We start from the raw sequence: 23,150 nt of genomic DNA, 5'->3' as shown, positions 1-23,150 counted from the left end.
AGGTTAGAAGGGTTATGGACTCATGACAAGGGCCTTGCAACCTTGCATGAATGCTAATTATCTAATGTCTCTGGATTGGATGATCCACACACTCATGTGATTTGACAATGACCAAACATAATAATAATAATATTCACAATGTCTATGTAGTTGAATCTAACACTATGCATGAAACAATCTGACATCTCTTTACACCATTACTAAATGGGCTTACAACTCTCTTGCGCCATGTTCATGTCACCTCATTGCATTTATCATGCATGTAAATGTTTGATGATCAATACTACACCTTCCCTTATTCTATATGAAATTGTGATAATGTTAATTTTATGTGACTCTTAATTCCATAGAGTTTGCGTTAGTGTTTGAGGGCCATCACACTCTTTCCACACATCCTCTACAATGGACTATGTGGTACTAATTATCAACCACACTCTGTGAAATGGTCCTCTTCATGATATTTATTGAATTTGATGACTTGGCCATGAGTTTGTGCTCACCATCATTTCCTTGGGTTTTGGCAAACTTGAAATTTCAATTGGTGGTTTTGTGGGATTTAACATGCCTCACTATGAACTTGTTCACAAGCATTATTAACATTGAACTTAATTCCTCACAAGATTTAAGGGAATTGCCTTCAATCCAAATTACTTGCCACCCATAGGGGATTCATTTTAGACCACGAGTAATTGTTAATTGTTGAAAGAACTTAGAATTGAAGTCTCTCAAGGACCCATGTTTATTATTTTATTTTATATTTCCATTTTCATGACTTTGGCCTCAATAATTAGGGCATGATTAATGGTAAGGGGGACACCAAGAAAGATAAACTTCTATATTCAATCTTGCAATGATGGTATTTCTTAAGAAGTACTATTGGAGATTTGAAAAAAATGACATATATCTTATGCTAAAAGGTCCAACACGTTAGCCCTTTAGTGGTAGTTAGCAACAATTCCAAACACACCAAAACCAATTTAGAGTATCTGTAATGTGGCAAGTCACTGAGAATATGACACAAAAGTGCAATTTACCTTATGTATGGGAAGGAATTTCATTTAGATATCAACAAGAGATGATGATAACTTTGGAAGAAGGCCGACAAATGGAGACACATGTAATTGGCCATGTTTATGGCATCACCAAAGAAAGACTCACAAAATATATTGCTACACCTTCCAAATAAACAAGGTTAGTAAATTTGGTATAAGCCATAGTGAAGAAAAGCGTCGACAAAATTGTGGATGACAAGGTTGCATAAGTGTTATTAGAATGGTGAAATTACCCATGTACTAAAGATATCGATACTTTGCTTCAAATATGGGAAGCATATGTAAATGATAAAAATAGTGAAAGGGGACATATATTTGAGGTGTCAGATGGGAACGTGAAAAGTTGCTCAATTGTGTCAGTTTAGCTTCTCCATTTTGTATAAAAATACCATAATTGCAAAAAAAAAGAGGTTTTTGTTTAGCATTGTAAGCTCACTTCAAGTTAATGGAGAAGCCATCGTCAGGCAAAATTTGCTAGAGATTTTTGGTGCTGCCACGAGATTAATGTAGATTGTTCTTGTTGTTTATGGTAGTATAGAAAGTTGTCCAAGAATGGATATATATTTACTATAGATTTATCTCATTTATCTAATATATTTGCTCACTTTATCTTATTTTGTCTTGCTAAGAAATGGATATAAAGTTGTAGCTTTTGGTATTAGTTATAGGTTCACCTCAATTTTCTCCAAGGAGTTCAAGAATTTATGCAATCTATAATTCAACGAATTTGTTTTGTCTATTTCTCGCACTACATTTTCCATGTCTTTAAATTTCTTATTATATTAGTTTCGACAAATGCATTATCCATTTGCATCTTGCATTTTAGATTGTAATTCATAAAATCAACAATGACAATTGAGCCATAATCCAAAGGGTTCCCATACAATCAAAGGAAGGTCTAATTGGGCCCTTCATTGGGTGAACCTATAATGTTGATGATGGGACAAGCGCTAGTCCACGATATCACATCAACCTCGATGTCCCATTAACCTTATGCCAATTGGGGAAAAACATGGAAGTAGTGGCTACCCAACTAACATAATGGTTGATTGGCTGAAAGCTGAATATACTTATTTGCTTGTACACTCCCACCTCCCCTCCCCCCTCCTTTGTGTGGTTTGTATGCAACATGAAAATCTCATTCCCTTCCTTTTTCTTCATTTCTCTCCATGTCTTATACGTGGTTTGATGTTGGTTTTCCCAAGTAAACTCGCAAAGTTAGGGAAATTGTCATTGGAGTCCACATGAACTACTAGATCATGTATACCATGTCCTAAGCTTAAGATCATTGGGATCAACATTGTCTTTGACTTAACATAATTCTTCTTCATTTTTATTCCAAAAAAAAACATACATTTTATTTAGGATTAACTGGAAATACAATCCTTAGGTGTTGATGTGCATATAATCTATAACCAGTTTCTATGGCCTATAGGCCCACTACTAACAAACACAATTGTCCACCATTACACCATTTAAAATCCAAAGCCACAAAAAATTCAAACGGAGAATGAACGTGACTATTAAAACATCCACTCACCCGAGGCCTTCATCTTATGTTCTCCAAGACTTCTTAGAAGGCATTGTTTTGATCTCTAGAATGTAGTGGTTGGTTTCATTCTTTTCCTTTCTACATTGCTTGCACCATTAAAAAGCCAAAATCTCAAAAAAGTTAGAAAGAGAACAAGGGTTGATTGTTAAAAACGCCCATTCACCCGAAGGCCTTCATCTTTTGTTCTCAATATCTTGTTGGAAGATATTGTTTTAATCTGTAGAAGACATTGATTGGTGTTATTTTCCATTTCAAAATCAAATTATTTCTACTTGATTAAACTAAAAATAATAAAAGACACAAAGTGATTTCTATAACGTGGAAAATAATTTCAACATTAATTAACAACCTTTTTTTGAGTTAAATTATAATCATGCATCAGACTTGTACATCATAGCTGGTTCTACTTTTCCCTAGTCTATCACTTGGAAACCAAACTAGTGGAAAAACCAAAGTTTCTTCGACATCCAAACATAAAATCATGAATTTATAGCAAAAAAACATAGGATTATTCTTTAGGTCTTTACAACCTAATCTACCCTCTAATATGTAAACAAAAACCTACAAAATGAACTAAATAAATGAGAGGAACTATGACTCGTCATTCAAAATTATAAGAGTTTGGTGCTTCCATTGGATTGGTCCTTATCATTGCATAGCGAACAACATAGATTCAGAGGAAGGCCTAGATGGTCTTCAATTCGATTCAAGCATTTGTATAGGTTCTTCATGCAAAGGTGCATCTCATCCAACATGAGGAGGATTTCCTCCTTGGCCTCATTGCAATCCAACAATACAAAACCTAACATAATTTTCAATTGCGAGTAGACATTGAAAATATACACGTATTAGTTGTATCTTCCTCTAGTGTGCCTTATGTTGGGCATGTAGTCTGGTATCTCTCCAGCCACTTCGGTATTTGTTTCCAATGTCACATTCCATTGTTGCTATTTTGTCTTGAATATTCTATAGAATGTGGGTGCAATATAAACACACCACTGAAGTTTTAGCTCTTTGTTGGTATTGAGAGTCTTCTTGTTCTTTGTAGTAGGCCACTCCTCATCAATTCTAAGTGTGTTGACAAGGAATTATAAGCCAGAACCAAGGATAACACAAACTTCCCGAAAGATAAATGTTTGCTTGGGAGATGGAAGCGAAGGGTCGAGGAAATTAAGGAGGAGAGGAGCTTAAGAGACGAGGGATTTTCTCAAGGATGTATTGGTTTAGAGAAGAATTCAAAGGAGAAGGGCCATGACCAGAAAGTAAATCCAAAGTGGAGGGGCAACCCAACCAAACTTGATTGTAACAGTCCAAGGGAGGGGCCAAGAGTTGATATAGTTGCAAAGAAAAGAGGAAACAATGTAACCAATGCTGGGACGTGCCGAGGGAAAACACAACAAATAAATGAAACAACAAAGGAGAGCAAGTTGTCCACTAAACAGACTTAAAGTAGTATTCCTAGAGGTAACCTCATGCTACGTTGTCATAATTGAAAAGTAATAGCTCATGAATGTTAATACACTACATTGCAAGGCCTTGTACCCTGATTTAACATCTACCTTGTGAAAATGATGACCACTTCCTAGAACAAATGGCTGCACCTGCAAATTATGAGTGTTTTGTAGGGGTGTGAAGGCTGAGAATGAACTCGACAATGGCTTTAGAAATCCATACCCCAATATCATAACTTCTTTTGATTTCCACCTGACGACTGTTAAACCAATACTAATTCTAGAGGGATCCAATACCAATTTAAAGTGATGTTGTACAATCCCTTGTGTAGCTGCATGGTGGCATGCCAATGACATTGGAGAGGGTGCATGGCCATATCATCATTCTTGAATACTTGGTGGAACAATGAACATGCACCCTCCCCACCTAACGCTTCTTAGTCACTTCTTAGTCACCCCTCTAAATTAATTGATTACCCTTATAATTTCTTTCAAAATTATATATTTTTATTTTAAAATATATAATTTTAAAATATCATTTATTTAGTATTTCCCAAAGGCTTTTCCGAGTGAAATCAAACTTCCCTTCAATCTTTAATGAAATTTAGTCCAAACAAGGAGGATAAATTATCAATTATAGGATTGATTTTCTTAGCTCATCATTAGAAATGAAATGATATTTTAATGTCCACGAGATTAAAAATAGTACATGGGACTATTAGTTCCCTGCTTTTTGTCTTTTGAAATTTAATCCTTTTCTTGTTCAAATTGATGATGAGTTGGCCCAACTTTCCAACAATCCCCTCACTGAAAAGACAATGCCAAGAAATTGATGCTAGCATATTCCCATAACTCTCTCTAATGTCTTTGAATGCGTCATATTCCAAAATGAAATGTTTTTCCGATTCCACTGCTCCACACGTGCAAATGTACACACCCATTCTTCCCAAGCTTCTTTAGGCATTTTCCACCATCCTGTTTCACACCGAAGTTGATGCGAGTTGGTTCTTAATTGAGCAATAAGAACCTTTTCCCTCCACGGAATGCTAGCTCCAATGAATTCTTTTTATTGTAGATCACACATAGGGTTGAATTGCTCAATGTAATACTTCTTCTTTCTACCCCACTCTTTTCCCCATACCTGTTTACGAAACTTCTCCATAACAAAATCCTTTAGGTCCTTGCTATTTGTGGGACATACATTGAGGTAGATATTCCATTTTTGCATCCATATGTAGGTTTGTTTCATCCATGTTTTCTTTATTTCACTCATGCCTTCATTGAAGATAAAATTAGGCCATTTACCTACTCCCATTTGCTCAATTCTTTTTAGATATCTTATGAGCCGCACCATAGCAATTGCTTCGATGGGAGTTGCTCATGTTTCACTCAACATTATCTCATAAGATACCAAACTTTTTATTTTGAACTTGCTCATGATCAAGCGTTTTTGGATTTTCTCAATTTGTTTCCATTTTGAGACGAGGGTGCTGCTAGCCCACAATTCACACCCATATAGCATCACTGGACAAACTAGGAGTCCAAAAAGTGCTTTAGTCGTTTTCCAATCCCATAACTCTGCCTCTCTACATCTGTTTTGAAGAACATATAATGCTTTCCACCCTCCTAAAATTCTCTTCTTTCTGCAGTCCTCCCAATTAAGTTTGTTTTTGAAATCAATCCCAAGGTACTTGTACTCATTTACTTCTTCAAGAATGTTGCCTTCAAAGAAGAACGTATGTTGGCTTTGCTTCCTTTTATTAGAGAAAATCATTATTTTGGTCTTACTAGTATTGACTTGCATCCCCATTGCTCTACAAAAATTCTCAAGGGCATATAGATGCATTTGCAATTCATGGACCGATTTAGAAATCAATACAAGATCATCTGCATATAAAAGAAGCTTTATCACAAACTCCCCCAACCGAACACCATCTCCACCTCACAGATTTGGCTACTCTTCCAATTTATCAATATATAAGCCCAAAAGAGTAGGAGATAGAGGGCAACTTTGCTTGACTCCAATGTCACTTCTAAAGCTTTCTGAAATACCCGTTGAGGTTCTAATGCTGACTTTCACCTCTTCACAAAGTCTATGGACAATGACTCTATAATGCAAAGGAATTTCAAGTTCTTCCATTCTATGCCACAACTTATCTCTAGGGACTGTGTCAAATGCCTTTTTGAAGTCAACAAAGCAACATAATGCTTCTTCTTTGTCCTCCCATCCTTTTCAACAATGTGTCTCAATGTGATACCATGATCCACTATAGAATGCTTTGGCCTAAAACCCGCTTGCCCTCTTGCCCTCTTTTCTTTTACTTCTGCCCACTTACTAATTCTATTTTCTACCATGCTGCCGAAAAGCTTTGCAAACAAAGGATTGATCATAATGGTTATATAGTTGGAAGGATTATTAATGTCTCCACTTTTAAAAAGGGGTATTGCTAGGCTAGTTGTCCAATCCAATGGGAATCCTTTTTGAATGATGTTGTTGAATATTTCCATGATGTGTAGTGCAAGAGTGTTCATTCCCCATTTTAGATACTTTGCTTGAAGCTCAACCAAGTCCTTTGCCTTTCCTGTTTTTAGCTTCTTAATTCCAATCTCCACCTCCTATAACATGAAGAGCTTTGTAGTTGTGTTGATCCTGGAGGGAGGCTCTGCCTCTGATTCTTTCTCATAGAGTTGCTTTGCATATTCAAACCATTGATTGGCTATAATATTATTTTCGATTTGCTTCTTCCTTGGTTGAAGTTCCTGCCAGAAAAGCTTTGGGTTATTCTTGCTTAGATATATTAACTCTTCTCGCCTTGTTTGCATGAACTCATCTTTTTTCCTTTTTAGTATCTGCTTATATAACTTTACATTCATCTTCTCCTTGCCTGCCTTTTTCAAGGTTCTCCTTGCCATTTTGCATTCCTCATCAAACCAAGCATTTACAGGAAAACAATTTGATTATGATTTCCTATTTTTTGCTCTTTTGCACTTCTCAAGTGCACTTTGAATTATATTTGTTAACTCATGACTGTTGAAGCTTTTGATACCAATTTTCTTCTTATGAATTAATCTTATCTAACACTGTCTTGAAGATAGCACAATTTTCTTGTGTTAGAAGAATTTTGCCCCTTGATAGTGATTGCCGAGAGCATTGGATTTTTCTCCCATTTTGTCTTTCTTCTAACTATGATGACTTGATATAATTTGGGTTATGGTCTGATTTTAAGTCCCAAATATGCTCTCCAATCTTAACTTCATCTATCTTTTCTATCAAGCTTTGTGAACACATCACATAGTCAATGACACTTGCCCCATTGTATGTGTTGCAAGTGAAGTTCCCAGACCTTTCCCATCTATCTAGACCATTGCAAATAATTAAGTTGAAAGGCCCACACAGTGTAAGCAACTCCTCTCCAAAATGATTGCTAACTTTGTCATCTTTTGAACACTTCACCCATTAGGGATTCTCCTCTTCAATGAGCCAAATAGGATTGTGATCCTCTTTACAACAAAGAATACTAGCTTGATGATTTGTTGTTCTAGCATTGAAATCTCCCACTAAAAGAACTTCTCCTTGCTGAGAGTACACGAAAATATTTCACTTTAATGCTGCATACAGATCCTTGGTGTCTAGCACCTTATTTTTGTAAGTTTTTGAGACTTGAAGGGCAAAATAACACGCTGCAATTCTTATGTGATTCTCATTCTCCGATATTTTAAACCATACATATTGTTTATTTCCATCTTTTTTAATTAACTGAATGTGACGACCTTCTTTTGTTTCACTAAAACTAGTATTCCCCCATACCCTTTGCCATTTTCTGCTACCTTGTTCCAAACTGCTAACTTTAAATAACCGTCAAACACAAAAGTTTTACAACCATCATGTTCATTAGTTTCTCCGTAACAAATTAATAATTTAAATAAGAGAAAAATTAAATTGCCAAAACAAAAAACATAAAAAATAAATTAATATTCCCATGTACTCATTTCTAATTTCGTTCACTTTAAAATTTCATTCATTCATATAAGTAAAAGTTCCTAACGAGCTAAACTTTTCATGAAAATTGTGAAAACAGATTATAGTCCTCACAGGCTATCTTATTTTGAAATTCGTACCGTGGCACGAGGGTGTTTCAAACCTAGCGTCCCAGGCCAGCCTCAACACGCCGTGTAGCAAAAACAACATAGGTGTAAGCGGTGACACGATGAGCTGTCTTGTTTCATAGGACTGCAAGGGCAAAGGATATCAGCGTTGGAATCAAATGGCGGGAGCCGGAGACTCGCAATTACAAACGAGGGCTGCAAGGGCAAAGGATATCAGCGTCTAGTGGAATTGGAATCAAATGGCGGGAGCCGCAGACTCGCAATTACAAACGCTATCGGAGAGAGACAGCACCGCCAACTTCAAGAATTTGCACACCAGAGAATATGCTGCTCACAAGAAGAAGGTACCCACAACTACCATCTCTTCCTGCTAAACTTCCTCACATATAGTTATTAAAAATTCCCATTAAAGTTCAAACGGCTTCACGGGATTCGCTCTCGCGACCTTAGGTGCACAAGTTGAATGCTCATTTCAAGCCGTGAATGATTTTAACGGAAGTGCTTTGCAAAGCAAAGTAAGTTATAGCTTCGAAGTTAGTCCTAAAGTTGGTTTTTCATCTTCGATGCAGAGGTGCTAATGTAGACAAATTTAGTTAAACTTATTACAATTAAGGGAATGGGAATTAGGGTTGCCAGACACAGACTGTTATTTCGAGCCATTTGTGATGGATTATTTTCAGAACTTAACGCAATATATCTGCTAATCGCTTTAAAAATGGTCAGGCACTTAAAATATCTATAAGGTATCTGCGGGGTATTTCAAAAAAATATTTTAGTAAAATAAGTAAATCAGATTTAATTGACTTGAACAGATTCATGTGCAATTTGGTGAGAATAATGATATTATTTATCTCGATCTTTTGTCAGAGTGGGAAATACCCATTTCAATCACTCGCGGTTAGAATCCAGACAATGAAAATTACTGGGAAATTTTTGAAACCAATTCATTTCAAAGTAAAACTTTTACTAATTAACTTCAGTATTTACATCATCTTATCCATACCCAGTGGCTTGACTGTTTTGATTGGATATGGCTGTACTGGTGATCTCAATGTGCTTGGACCAATCATGAAACACAAGATTTTCAGAGAGCTTAATGCAACTTTGATTATCACAGTGAATCACCATTGGCCCCATCTGCAGATCAAATAGTCTTGCAAGCATCTTGTGAAGCCACACTGCCTCACAACTCGCCATACTCGCTGCCATGTACTCTTCCTTTGCTGAACTAAGTGCCACTAGTTGTTGCTTCTTGCTATACCACAAGATCATGGCTGATCCCTAGCTGAAGTAACATCCAAATGTGATTTTTTTGTCCACAACACTTCCTGCCCAATCAGAATATGTGTACTCTTGCGGCTCCACTCCTCCAACTATAACATATCTCAATCCAAAGCCTATTGTATCTCGTAGGTACCTCAACACATGCTTCGTTGCCACCCAATGGACTTGTCTCAGCTCCACAATGAACTAGTTGAGTGTGTTCACAACAAAACATATATCTGGCCTAGTATTGACTAGATACATCTAGGAACCTATCAGTTGCCTGTACAATGTGGGATCAACCAACTCGCCTTTAGAAGCACTTGGCTTCTTTAAGTTAGTGATCATCAATGTAGACATAGACCTGCAATCCTCCATCTTGAACCTCCTCAAGATCTCAACTGCATACTTACCCTGTTCAAGGAAAATCTCTCCTGGCTGCTGCCCACCTCCAACCCCAAAAAGTAGTGCATCAAGCCGATGCCCTTCATCTCGAACTCCAAAGTAAGATCCTCCTTGTGCATGCCTATGAGTTCATCTGTTCTTGTCCAATAAGAGACCGTCCACATAAAGTGCCAAGATTAGTGACTCACCCTCAACTGGTACGTAGTACAAGTTGGAGTTTGCCTCACTCTTGGTGAAGCCCAAACTAAGAAGATATCCATCGATCTTGGTGCACCATGCTTCACCCATAGAGGTCCTTCTTCAACCTACATACATGAGACTCTCTCCCATGCACCTCAAAGCCCTAAGGTTGCTCAATATACACCTCCTCCTCAATCACCCTGTTGAGGAAAGCAATGTTCACATCCATCTTATGTATCCTCCACCCCATCTCCGAAGCAAAGGACATAACTGCTCTAATGGATGCATATTTAGCAACAAGTGCAAATATCTCCTCGTAATCCACCCCCTCCTTCTGGGACAACCCTCTTGCCGCGAACCTCGCTTTGTACTTCTCAATAATGCCATCAACTGCATGGTTGATCTTATAAATCCATCGAGAAGTGACCACAAACTTTCTCTCCAGTCTTGACACGATGTCGCATACATCATTGCTCATGATGGGACTATACTCCTCCACCATGGCATCCCTACAGGCCTACTCATCTGCAGCCTCCTCAAAAGTTGAAGGCTCAGACACGTTGGCGCTTCTCAACAATGCCGAATAACTAGAAAATCTTGTCGGTAGTTTGCTTTGCTTGAAACTGCTGCTAGGATCCTCCACATGCTCCTCAACATCTCTCAAGGTTTGCTTGGCCCATCTCGGCCTCTTACTGGTAAAGCTCGAAGGAATATTTAGCTCATCCTCTAAATCCACATACCGTGTCCTTGTTGCTAGTGTTGTTGGTCCTTGTTCAACCTCAGGAGCTTCTCGGTCTCAATCCTCTACCACTGCTGACTCTTTCTCATGAGACTTCCTAAGAGTCCTACCCTCATCAAATCTGACATCATGGCTCAAAATCACTTTCCTCTATCCTGGAATGTAGACTTGGTAGGCCTTTAAGACCTCTCTATAGCCCACAAATACACCACTTTCTGACAAGGGCTCCAACTTAGTCCTCTTTTCCATGGGAATGTGGACATAGATTGGACTACCGAAGACGCGCAAATGGCTCACATTCGGTTTCAGTCCTGTAAACAATCTCCTTAGAAGTTACTTCCTCCAATATCTTGTGAGGACTCTTGTTCTGCACATACACAATTGTATTGTAGGCCTCCGCCCACAAAAACATAGGCAATCCTTGATCATAGATCATTGCCCTCGCTGCCTCCATTATGGTCCTATTCTTCCTTTCGGCAACCCCATTCTACTGAGGGTTGTAAAGTACTATCAACTCCTTCTTAATCCCTGCTGCCTTGAAAAATCTTGGAACTTGTTGTAGGCATACTCGTCCCCATTATCTGATCTCAACACCTTAATCTTCCTCCGAGTCTGGTTCTCCATAAAAGCGTTGAACTCCTAAAATTGATCAAAGACCCCATCCTTAGTCTTTAGGAAGTAGATCCAAGTTTTTTTGGAAGAATCATCTATGAATGTCGCAAAGTATAAGGACCCAGTGATCGATGTTATAGACATAGGACCACAAATATCTGAGTGCACGAAGTCTAGCACTCCCTTAGACTCGATCTCGTTGTGAGGATACACAACATTGGCCTGATTTCCAAGCACATACCCTTTATACACTCCTTCTTGCTCCACCCTAATCTCTGGAAAACCTGTAACCATTGTCTCCAACATAGAGAGAGCTTTGTAGTGTAGGTGTCCCAACCTCCTATGCCATATCTCACTTTGACTGTCACTGTCATGTATGAGAACCTTCGCGGACTGCTCTCTTAACAAATAGAGACGCCTCTCCCTTCTTCCAATTACACACTTCTTGCTAGGATCAACTCCTTTCGGCCCAACAACCACTTCATCTCCAATAAAGCTACCTTCTAGTTCTCTGTCTTCTATGGCCAAAACTGAAAGAAGATTCTTCTCAAAACCCAATACATACAATACTCCGTTCACCTCCATGTTGTCACCTAGTCTATCCAAAAATCAATACTGCCAGTGCCTTCTACTTGAATACTTGACCTTATCACCAAACTATACATGTACATCCCTAGGCCTCTTGGTCATGTTGGTGAAGACATCTTGAGATCTTTTCATGTGATGAGATGCTCAACTGTCCACAAAATAGTCACCTCTTGTGACAGTTCTAGAAAGGCAAGACACTAAGGCAAAGTTTTTCTTACACTTTTCAACCATCTCATCCATCTACGCAGTGGCTGTTGTAGTTGTCTTTCCCTTGCCCTTTTTGTTTGGACACTGATTGGCAAAATGGCCAAACTTGTGACAAGTAAAGCACTTGACTTTGCTCTTGTCCTTCTCATTTTTATTCTGTGAAGGTGTTCCTCCACTCTGGTTTTGCTTGGCCTCCCCTTGCTCTTTTTTGATTGTATAGCAATAGCAAGCTCATCTTTCTCCTCAATACCCTTTTGCTGTCCTTTGGTCAATGAGTTCTCCCAGATATCCTTCTGGATGAAGTCATCCCATAAATGGTCCCAATCAAGAAGCTTATGCCTAGCAAGGATCCCATCCACAAAGGTGGTCCAATGCTTAATGCAACCCTTCAGAGCAACTTTCACTAGCTCCGAATCAATCACAGTTTCCCCAACAACTGCAAGCTCATCACGAACCTGTTGGATTCTCATGAGATAAGATGTCATGGTCTCAAATCTGCTCATTTTGATGTTGTTTAATTTCTCTCGCCACACCATTTTCTTGTTTTCGTTTGTGCTCTGATAAAGACCGGTCATAGCTACCCACATTTGTCGTTCGGTATCCTTCCCTGATATGTGAGGAATTATGTGATCCTTCCCACCATCCAAAATTATACACCTTGCTTTCATATCTTTAAGATTATGCTATGCTGCAGGATTTGGATCTGATGTGTTCACAAGATCCCACAAACCATTCATCTTCAGGATCATGGTAATTCGCTTCCTATAGCGACTGAAATTTGTAGCCCTAACCAACCTGTCTTCATATCACAAACTACTCAATGATGCCATCTTCATTGACCATAGCCACAAAACCTAACTGGAAAATTTAAAAATAATTCTACTGTCATAAAAAGGAGAAACTCATGGTCGCAAATCCTAGTGATCTGGGATCTCTCTCTCAGAGTTATCTATAAAGCTTTGATACTATGTTAAATTTCCAAATAATAGTCCAAATTTATTTTCTCATGACAGTTATTCCCAACAATTTATTTAATTAGCCGAATAAATTCTGAAATACTGAAAAATAAAATCACTAGTATTTTTAATCTCTCTCTCTCTCTCTCTCTCTCTCTCTATATATATATATATATATAGCGAAATTTAAATAAGAGAGATCAATCACACATTGCAAAAATAATTCATCCACAACAATTCCTTGTCATCTATTAATCTTTAAAATTTGGGTTTTCGACCCATAGAGATACAAGGAAAAATACAATTATTGGAACCTATAAATTGCTCCCCTACAGGATGAATTCAGCCTAGGGAAAATTTTAGGGGCTAATATTCGCAAGTGGGCTAATTTTTCATGCTTTTTCCAAAAAAAAAATCACAAATTCCCAATTTATCTAAAAATGATTTGCCCAAATTTTATAGTGTAAAATTATTTTAGCTTAAAAATTGCCAAAATTTTGTAGAGACTATATATATAATATCATTAGAAATTTGAGTATTTTTACAAATATATCACTAAACATTTATAGTTTGCATATTAAGGACTACTAAGATTTGCCAAGGTTTCTAAACTTTAAGATAAATTTCCATCCTTAAATGGCCACTTGGAAATCAGCCTCTGAAGGAAGTCGCCCTGAAGAAATTCAACCCAATCAATCTGCTGGCAAATTGACCATGCACCTTCCCATGAGTTGCCACTGTGCCTTAGGAAACTTGGTCTCCAACAAATCGACTACTCCAATAAAATCAACCTCTTTCCAACAACTTGACCCTACAATCTCCACAACTCTGCTTCGCTCTCAAATTCTCCTGTGCTTCTCCTCTATGCTTCAGTCTACAAAGCGGCGAGCCACTTGCACTAGAGGAAATAGCTCTCTCTTGTTGTGGCTTGCTCGTTTGAGTTCTTGTGTGTCTTCACCTCTTCGCTAGGCTTCTTTTATAATCTTCATTAAGTCCAAATCCCTAACCCTAATCTCCCTTCTAGAAGATCTTGGAGATCAATGGTTGAGATTATTTCTAAGTCAGCTAAAGAATTAAATTATTTATCCTTAGAAAATGACTTAATAGTCTAAAATAATTAATTGATTTTAATTATTGTACTTTTCCTAAGTTAGACTTAGGAAAGAAGACATAAATCATGTACTCCACCAAACAAACACCTAAAGAGGCAATAAACCATCTTCCACATGCTAAGACGCTAAGCCTATGTAGAAGACCTTCCAAAGCTGCCACAAGCTTCAATTTGAAAGGGGGCTTCAATTATGTGTGAATAGTATGGATGTTAAGAACAAACACAATATGTGTACTTAGACAAAAAGTGCTTATTCGTATATTATGCTTGGAAATGTATATTTTTCTCTAACAGATCATGCACAAAGTACATCACCAAGATTCAATTGCACCATGAAGAAACAATAAACCAATGACAAAGTAATGTAGACAGCATGTTAAGTTCAGACATGAAAGGTTACTCCATCATCACTATGAAATCATGAAACCAATTGAATGCCAATGAAATTTAAGGTGGCAGAATTTAGAGAAAATCCACTATCCTTATAATAGCGATTTGGCTCAAGCATGCAAGTATGTCTGCCAATGTTATTAGGAACAGAAATTCAACCACAATGCAGAAGTGTGGTTGGAGCAAACAGTGAGCAACTTTAAGCAATATAATGTCGAGTTCAATGCTATTATTAATATTGATCATGGAAATGCAAATTCTGCCAATACTATCCAAGAACAACACTTCCAACCACAACATTCAAGAGCTGATTAATTTTCAATGTCATAGAGTAAAAGTGTGTTCCCATTCAAAGTTGACAGACTTCTGTAGTAAATATTAAGCAACAGTGGTCAGATTTATGATTCTGAAAAGGAAGTATGAGAATCTTCCACTGCTGAAGCGCAGATCGTAACTGCTAGGGGCAGTGGTCCCTTGACAAGCTTCTGAGCATGATTAGACTGAACTTCCTGGTATATGTCAACCAAGAGATTATGTGTTAGAAATTTAAAATGCTTATGCCACTTATCACAAGCTTTCATGAAAGCTTGACACCAGCGTTCCAAATGTCACATGTGCAATCCAATGTTCAATGGTGAGTGAGTAAACAAGAGCAACCCCAATGTTTTATATGAATTTCAGACCATTGGTGTAGTGCTAGAAAAGATAAATTATCAGATTTTATGGCGTGTAAAATGTCGATTCTAAACCTTGAAATCAATACCCAGGTGCTGGCTGGAATGGTCACAAAATCAGAGCTTATACACTAGAGGGTATATTGTGTTTGCAACTTTGCATTCATTATTGATAATAGCATATCCAGGATGTCAATGGATAAGACATTCAGATCATGAAACAGACCATCAATTCTGCAGTTTTACCATCTTAAACCATCAGGACTCTTAAACATTTGTGATGTGCCACCTTAATACCTGAGCACTCGATTAGCTGTTCCATTGTTTCACTTAAAGACATGTTTGAGTTCCGTTAAGTGTCAAAATGCTGCCCAGAAATTGGTGCAATGAAGACAGTGTTGGAAATACTGAGAGCAGTGGTGGGGGGGGGGGGTGGGGGGGGGGGGGTCAGGTGAATCAGTTTTTCTTTCAATTGTTATATTGTGCCAGTTAATATTTTTATCACAAAATAAACCAGAACACGAGATAGAACAAAAGTAATTTCATTGATAAAAAATAGTGAGGACTCTAATCCTCTTTCACAACAATTTCAGGCTCCAACCTGTACAAACCAAATCGCTGAATTTTTCAAGGCTCCAACCTTGAACATGTATCCAAGCTCCTACTTGGTCAAAATGAGGACTCCAATCTTCTCAACAATTCTACTTGGTCAAAAATGAGGACTCCAATCCTCTCAACAACTCCAAGCTCCAACTTGGTCAAACCAAAACTTTACAAGAAATACTTACTTCAAAAGTGCTCCAAAATGTCTTCAATAATGCTCTAAGAATATCTTCAATGATGCTCCAAGTATATACAAGGATGCCTGCTCCAACAAGAGACCTATATCAGCTCAACAGGCCTTCAATAAAGCTGTTTCAACAAGGGTCAACAAGTCTGCTCCAACTCTGTCTTCAAGTCTGCACAAAAAAAATTCTTCAACAGCTACTCCACTGATGGCTTCAATACTGCTTCAAAGATTTTTCAAGGATGTCTTCTTCAAGAGGTCAAGTTTAGCTTCAAATATCTCCTTCAAAGGGTAGCTGAAGTCTTCTTGAGAAGTCTGCTCCAACAAGGCTGTGAACCTCAAGAGTGCTCCAACAAGTTTTCGGAAGTGCTCCATCAAGTCTTCAACGATGTCTTCAATAAAGCTTCAACAATGCTTCCAGATGCTCCAAAAATGTTTTCAAATGTCTACTTCAAGTAGAACCCAAATTCTGTTTCCAAACAACCCCAATGCTTCCTTTCAAAGAAGGACGAAATCTGCTTGAAAGAAGTGTCAAAGTCTGCTCTCAAAACTGCTCCAATGTGAGGCCAGGGTCTGCGATTTATCTCACCCATAATAGGGCCGAATCTGTGCCTTATTATAGGCCTAAGTCATTCCTCAGGAGGGTCAAAAGTCTGCTCCAAAAGGGCTGAAAAGATCTGTTCAAAATACAGAGAGGTCTGCTCCAAAAGGGCTGAAACTGTGCCTTGTTACAGGCCTGAAATCATTCCTCAGGAGGGCCAAACCTGTGCCTTATTACAGGCCTGAAATTGCCTTGTTACAGGTCTCCACAGGGCCGAAAATCCTGTTCAAAAGGGACTGCTAAAGTGGCCGAAATCTTCTTTACAATAGAGCAACGAATCCAGCAAGAAATCCAACAAGAACCAAACAAAAAACCACCAAGAAAAAGCAGATCCAACCACTGAGATGTCAATCATGCATTCTTCTTATTTGTCAACAAGTTATGAGTTTTAACTTATCTTTTGCTTCAGGTTCCAATTTTTTCCTCTCTTTTTCTTCTTTGCTGAGTTGGATGGTTGAAATGAGGAGCCACATCCTATATATATGCAAATTAACCTTTTCATGAAACAATATGTCTCTTGGCAAGGGGGTCTACTTGGGGCTGACCTGTCAGGGGCTAAATTTGGGTATTTTAGCCTTAAAAAATTGATTTCTCTTTAACGAAGAGGAGTTAAAGAACAAGTAAATACTCATTGGAAAGGGTTGGAGTCCTCTTTTAGCATATGTGCTTTTTATCTTTATCAAGATACCTTTTGAGATCAATAACAAATTCTTTCTTCCAACGGAACATAGACTGAGTTATTTGCCCCTACAGAAAATTCGTACCAGTGCTATGTGTGAACGAGTGAGCCTAGAATTCATTAGAAGTGGTGCATTGTATTCATATGCAGTATTCCAACAGTAAAAACGATGCCAAATCCTTAAACCTTTAACTGATCAAGCTATGCATAAACTCAAGAGAACTCTGTAGTAGATCAGTGGAGAACCGTTTAGACAAACCCAAAATCAAGGTGACTTGAGTGTTTCCAGATCAAGTCCTTCATTCAGTGTATGATATTGGTCTTTTATGTTAGAATGTGTTCAGGGTGCATGTGTGTTTGAATGCCGTTGAGATAATGGGATATCAAGGCATAACTTTGGAACTATAGCAGAGTAAACAAATCATTACCAGAAATGTCAGGAGCTGAAACCATTAAAACATTTCTAGCGAATATTTAGAATGAGATGAAAAGAGTATCAACAAAATAATTAAATACAGGTATAAAACCCTTTGACATCATATTTTAAAAGGTGAAATTGCATGCCCAAGGCACAAGTCATTTTCCCCTCATAGATATAAGCTAAGTCACATGATGTGGGGACACAGAACACAGAGGACATGAAAATACCAGTATCCAACACATGACACGACAACACCCCTTGCAATATGACACAGAGGACACGTTATACACACACACAAACTATATATATATATATTAACCAATTTTAAGGTCACAGCCAAGCCAGACAGCAAATTGGTGTATGAGACCCCTTGTTTGTGGGAAAAAGGACCCACCTCCGTGCAGTGATTTGACTGCTAAGCCTACGAAGGCATACATACTATATCCCCCACCAGGTTTGAACCTGTGGCCTCTTATGAGGAAACACATGCTCTTAACCATTAGGCCCACTCAAGCTGTATATATATATATATATAATAGATATTAGACAAAGATTCAATTTAAAAACTAAAACATGTACATGATGATGATACAAATTCAATCATACATTATACACAAAATCATTAATGATACAGCTAGTACTTACTACTATGTCAACTATATAAATTGACAAACACAAGGAATTAATCATAAACTGTACTTCTCTCATTAAGTCATCAAGATCAAAACATATTACATAGATACTAAGTCCTGACTCGCTGAGTCACAGCGAGTATAGGTGGGAATGCCAATGACATGGTAAATTCAAACCAGGATAGATACTAGAACTGTAGATTAGTATGGAAGAATCCCATTCGATAGTTGTTCAAAGGTAGGAGCTTCTTTCTAACTATTGAGACATGAAGCAAAAGAACTCCAAGTAGGTGGTAATCCCAATAGTGCAATGATTACTAGCTTCTTCTCCGGTACTATTTCATCTATGGCTTGAAGTTCATCTCTAATCCTTGATATCCTTACAAAGAAGGAAGCCACAGTATCATCCTTTGTCATCTTAACAGTTCTTAACTCATTCTTCAAGCTTGCTACTTGACCAATATTTTTGATAGTGAATAATTTTGTCAATGCTTCATACATTTCTTGAGCATGGTCTATATTGGAAATGTATGGGACAAGATTGTCCTTAATGCTTTCTACCATCAGAGTCATAGCCAATATCTCCAATTCTCTATACTTCACCTTGTCTGCATCATTGGATTCTTCGGTAGGTTTCTTCACCTTCCCTTTGACCACATCCAAGACCTTGTTCTTTTCAAGAATGAGGTCAATTCTCTTTTTCCAAGATCTGTAGTTTGATACTCCTTCCAACTTGTTCTCACTCTTTGACATGTTAGAGATTGTCCTTGAAGATAGAGAGCTTCTTCTCTTGTAAGAGCTCCTTGTATGATCCTTGATCAATCCTTTAGATCTCTTCTAGTAGATACTGCCTTTTTCATCCTTCACCTTCGCTCTGATTCCATGTTAAAAAAAAAAAAGGATGAAAGAATGTCTTAGATAGATAATTACTTGTGATTCTATTATCTTTATGTTCTTCTTTTATCTTTTAGTTCATTAAGCAATTGCCAAGACAATTACATAAGGACAATAGATGTAAGTGGACAACCAGGTTAAAACTTGTTAAAATTGGCAACTAGGGCCAAACTCCATGTGGGTCATCTTATCTATGGCAACTGATATTTTTCGTGAATCCCTCTTATCGAGAGGTGTAGGATTGATCTAAAGATCATCCGATTCCGATAAGTGTTGATAGAGTTATGAATTTATTTGTGTTATAAGACAATTCGTCAAGGTCGGCCAACAACCAAATAAACCCCACATGTGCTCAACGTTTTAGTATAAAAGGGGATGACTTGAGAGTCATTACACACACACTTCACTCTTGATTTCTCTCCACTTGCTTTGGGTTTTAGTGTGAGAGAAATCTAGGAGGAAGTAGCCCTAAGACGCAGGAGGAAAGGAGGCTTAACAATCTGCCCTAGCCGCAGTCCTAGCATAGCCCTAGCTTCTAGGCATAATCTAGCCGCAGTCAAGAAGAAGATATACGCTGCCCTAACCTAGAGGACGCAGTCATGAAGAGATGCCCTAATCCTCCACGTTGTCCCAAGGGTAACCTAGACGCAGTAAGGAAGGAGTCCTAGATGATCTATGCATGACCTAGGTGCTGTCCAAAAGGGGTCATGGGACAACGTGAGAATTCAGGGACTGTTTGGAGGGTTTTTCAGGGGTCCGAAGTGCTGGAGAAGGGGTTGAGTTCCCTTGTTGTCATGCCGTAGCCATAAGGATTGTTTTAGGGTTGTTTGGAGGAGTGCAAACTCTTGGAAGGGCTGCCGCAGTTAAGAGGAGGCTTGATGTAGCAAGCCACAACAAAAGGAGGTAGGCCGAAGTTGTTGATCTGGGCTAGACTGCCCAAAAATTGCAGCGTAGGGTCCCTTCCCTCTTAGAAGGGCAACCACAATAAAGGAGGACACTTCTAGGGAGATTGAAGGGTTGTTAGGGACTATGTTTGGGTACCCTAACTAGTCCAGAATTGTAGCAGTTGAAGGACCCTAGAATAGTGCGCTGAAGCATGCATTTTAGGTGCTTGGTGTGATAGTGCAGCAAGATGCATGGGCAACATAACAGTAGCAATGGCATAGTGCAATGATGGCACAATGTGACAGCAGCAACAACAAGGTGACCCATGAAGTTTGAATGCATACTAATGTGATAGTGAAACAAGATGCATGGGCAACATAATAGTAACAATGACATGTGGCAACAAAGGCACAATGGGACAGCAACAATAGCATGGTGCTGCAAACTCATTAGGATAGCAAGAAGGTACAACATGCCACATGCCACATGGGACAACGACAAGCACGGTGTTGCAAACACAATAGGGCAACAAGCTATGACATGGTATAGCAATGTCACAATGGGACAACATGGCAAGCATAGTGCAACAAGCACATGGGATAGCAGTGGCAAGCATGGTGCTGCAAGCACATGAGACATGTTGTATGACAACATGGTTCAACATGCCACATGGGACAACAAGGTGCAGCAATGGCACATGGGTGCAACATGGTGCAACACGGTGAGGTGCAACATGATGATGAGGAGCAACACAATGATAGGTGCAGCATGGTGATGGAGTCACTCGGGAGAATCAGTTGAGGCAGCATGTCTTCAACTGAGTTCAGCTACCTCATGTATCATCTACTTAGAGATGATCTATGCTCTTATTTAGATAAGTCAAAGTGTTGACTTCTGTAGTATATGTACTCTCTCTTTCTCTCTCTTTGCTGAACTATTGAAGAACATATAAGAAGAATTGATCAAGGGTTTCCCCACATTGGGGTTTGTCCCTGGCTAGCGCCACATCTTGTGTCCTCTTGTCTTGGTTTGTCTTCTGCGATCTATGTTTATGTTCTATCTGTAATTTACTTTAATGCTGATGTGATTGCTAATCTGGAAAAGATATTGAGCTAATTGTGAAAATTGAAATAAATTGCTCTAAGCATAAAACATACCTAAAATTAACAAAACCCCTATCTAGGGGAAAACCTAGTCAACAATTCTTTCTTCAATAGTTTTTTGAGATAATCCAAGACTCTAGACCTAGACAGAGACTCCCTCCACACCAAGTCAGTCCTCAATCCTTCTTGTAGATGACAACTGTTCACAAGCAACTTCAACCTGACAACATCAGCAACAACTTTGACCCAGTAGCAACTTCGACTCAGTAGCAGTAGCAGCAACAACTTTGACCAAACTTGGAGAACTCCGATCTCCCTTTATGCACCTCAGAATAGGGTGAGAGTTGTCCCAAAATTTCGATCTTGAGGTATACTATCTCCTTCCGGAAATTCGCACTTCTTTCTAGCCCTTTCTCAACTTCGCACTTTTTTAGCTTCCAGCTTCAGAAATCGAACTATGTGAGAGAAAATGAGATACACCAAATGAATTCAAACTCCTTGTATTTATAGCCCTTTAGTGAGGTCGAATTACTTGTCTTGAGGCCGACTTGATCGTCTTGAGGCTGGCTTGGTGTGGAGACTAAATTCATTTTTGACTCAAAAATAATTCTTTTTACATGATCCAAAAGCCCAAGAAAGGTCTCTTTAAATGTACAATGACTCTAACGACTTAGAATAAATCTTAGAAGTCCTCAATGGGGGCTTTGACCTAAAACATGATGACCCAAGCATGAAACCCATGCTTTAATAAGTCATAATAATAATAATAAAAATTTTTTCTTTATTTTGATAAGTACATCTCAAATACATTTATGAAGACCGAGCCTAGTTACAAATTTCAACAACCCCTTGGGGGATAACACCCCTTTTTTCTACTATTTCATAAGAAGTCTAACCCAAGTTTCCTGAACTTACTGGTTACATTGAATATCAAAATAGAACATGTTGTTCATGAGTGCATTTGCAAATCTGAGAGGCGAGGGTCGAGTATTTGCTATGCCACAGCTGAGCTAGCACAATGATGTATTTGAAGGAGAAAATGAGAGAAGTTTTTGAGTCTGGAGGGTTCAAACAAGAATGCTCATGAAATCAGCAACAATACACCATTTTGAGAGTGCCTCTAATGTAGTTGCCCCTTGGGTGATAACACCCCTTTTTTCTGCTATTTCGTAAGAAGTCTACCCCAAGTTTCCTGCACTTACTGGTTCCAGTTTCGTCCTTTTGGGAAACTGTTTTCTGCCATTTCTGATTCTTAAGAACTTGCTAAAAATATGGTAATCTCTTGATGCTGGTCTAGTTTATAACCTTACATTCAAGTTTTGTATCCTTTTTACTTGTCATTTTTTGGCAGTTGGTATCACAAAATCCATGCACTTTCTTATTTGCAGGCTCTTCATTTGTGACTTTCTGCTATGCATTCTGTGATAAAATCATTTGATGACTTCTTGATGCTGGGCTCGTTGATAACCTTGCCTTCAAGTTTTGTACACGTTTACTTGTTATTTTTTCGGCAGTTGGTGTCACTAAAACTGTGCACTTTATTATTTGTAGGTTTTTCATTTGTGACTTTCTTCTCTTATGCATCCTCTATTGTAATAAAAGCACTGAGTAAAATATTGTTTGGTATTGTGTCTGCTAATATTTAGCATCTTATATGTATGCTTTTGTTTGTGCTCTGTTCTTACTGCATTTCAGGCATTATAAAAATCACTCAAAATTATTTGGTTGGGGAACTGCTTAAAGTATGTCATTCTAATTTTCAGGTGCATTCAGTGGCATGGAATTGTACTGGTACCAAGCTTGCTTCTGGTTCTGTTGATCAAACAGCACGTGTTTGGAACATTGAGCCACATGGTCATGT

The 23,150-nt window shown here is 38.3% G+C and overlaps 1 protein-coding gene across 1 annotated transcript in view; it reads left to right on the top strand.

Moving 5' to 3' along the window:
- Nucleotides 1-8,111: 8,111 nt before the first annotated feature.
- LOC149170321 (THO complex subunit 3-like) overlaps nt 8,112-23,150 on the top strand; it is a 209,616-nt gene continuing 194,577 nt past the window's right edge. Inside the window, exons 1-2 of the mRNA XM_089428986.1 lie at nt 8,112-8,506; nt 23,053-23,148. Of these exons, the coding sequence (XP_089285112.1) occupies nt 8,402-8,506; nt 23,053-23,148 (201 nt within the window). The 5' untranslated portion in view covers nt 8,112-8,401. The remainder of the gene's footprint in view (nt 8,507-23,052; nt 23,149-23,150) is intronic.

This window comes from Pinus tabuliformis, chromosome 4_2 (genome assembly GCF_031772625.1).
Source record: "Pinus tabuliformis cultivar Carrire ecotype Pingquan chromosome 4_2, CPIR1, whole genome shotgun sequence".
NCBI classification, from domain to species: Eukaryota; Viridiplantae; Streptophyta; class Pinopsida; order Pinales; family Pinaceae; genus Pinus; species Pinus tabuliformis.
The sequence above is the reverse complement of the archived record's forward strand: the minus strand, read 5'-3'. Positions and strand labels throughout refer to the sequence as shown.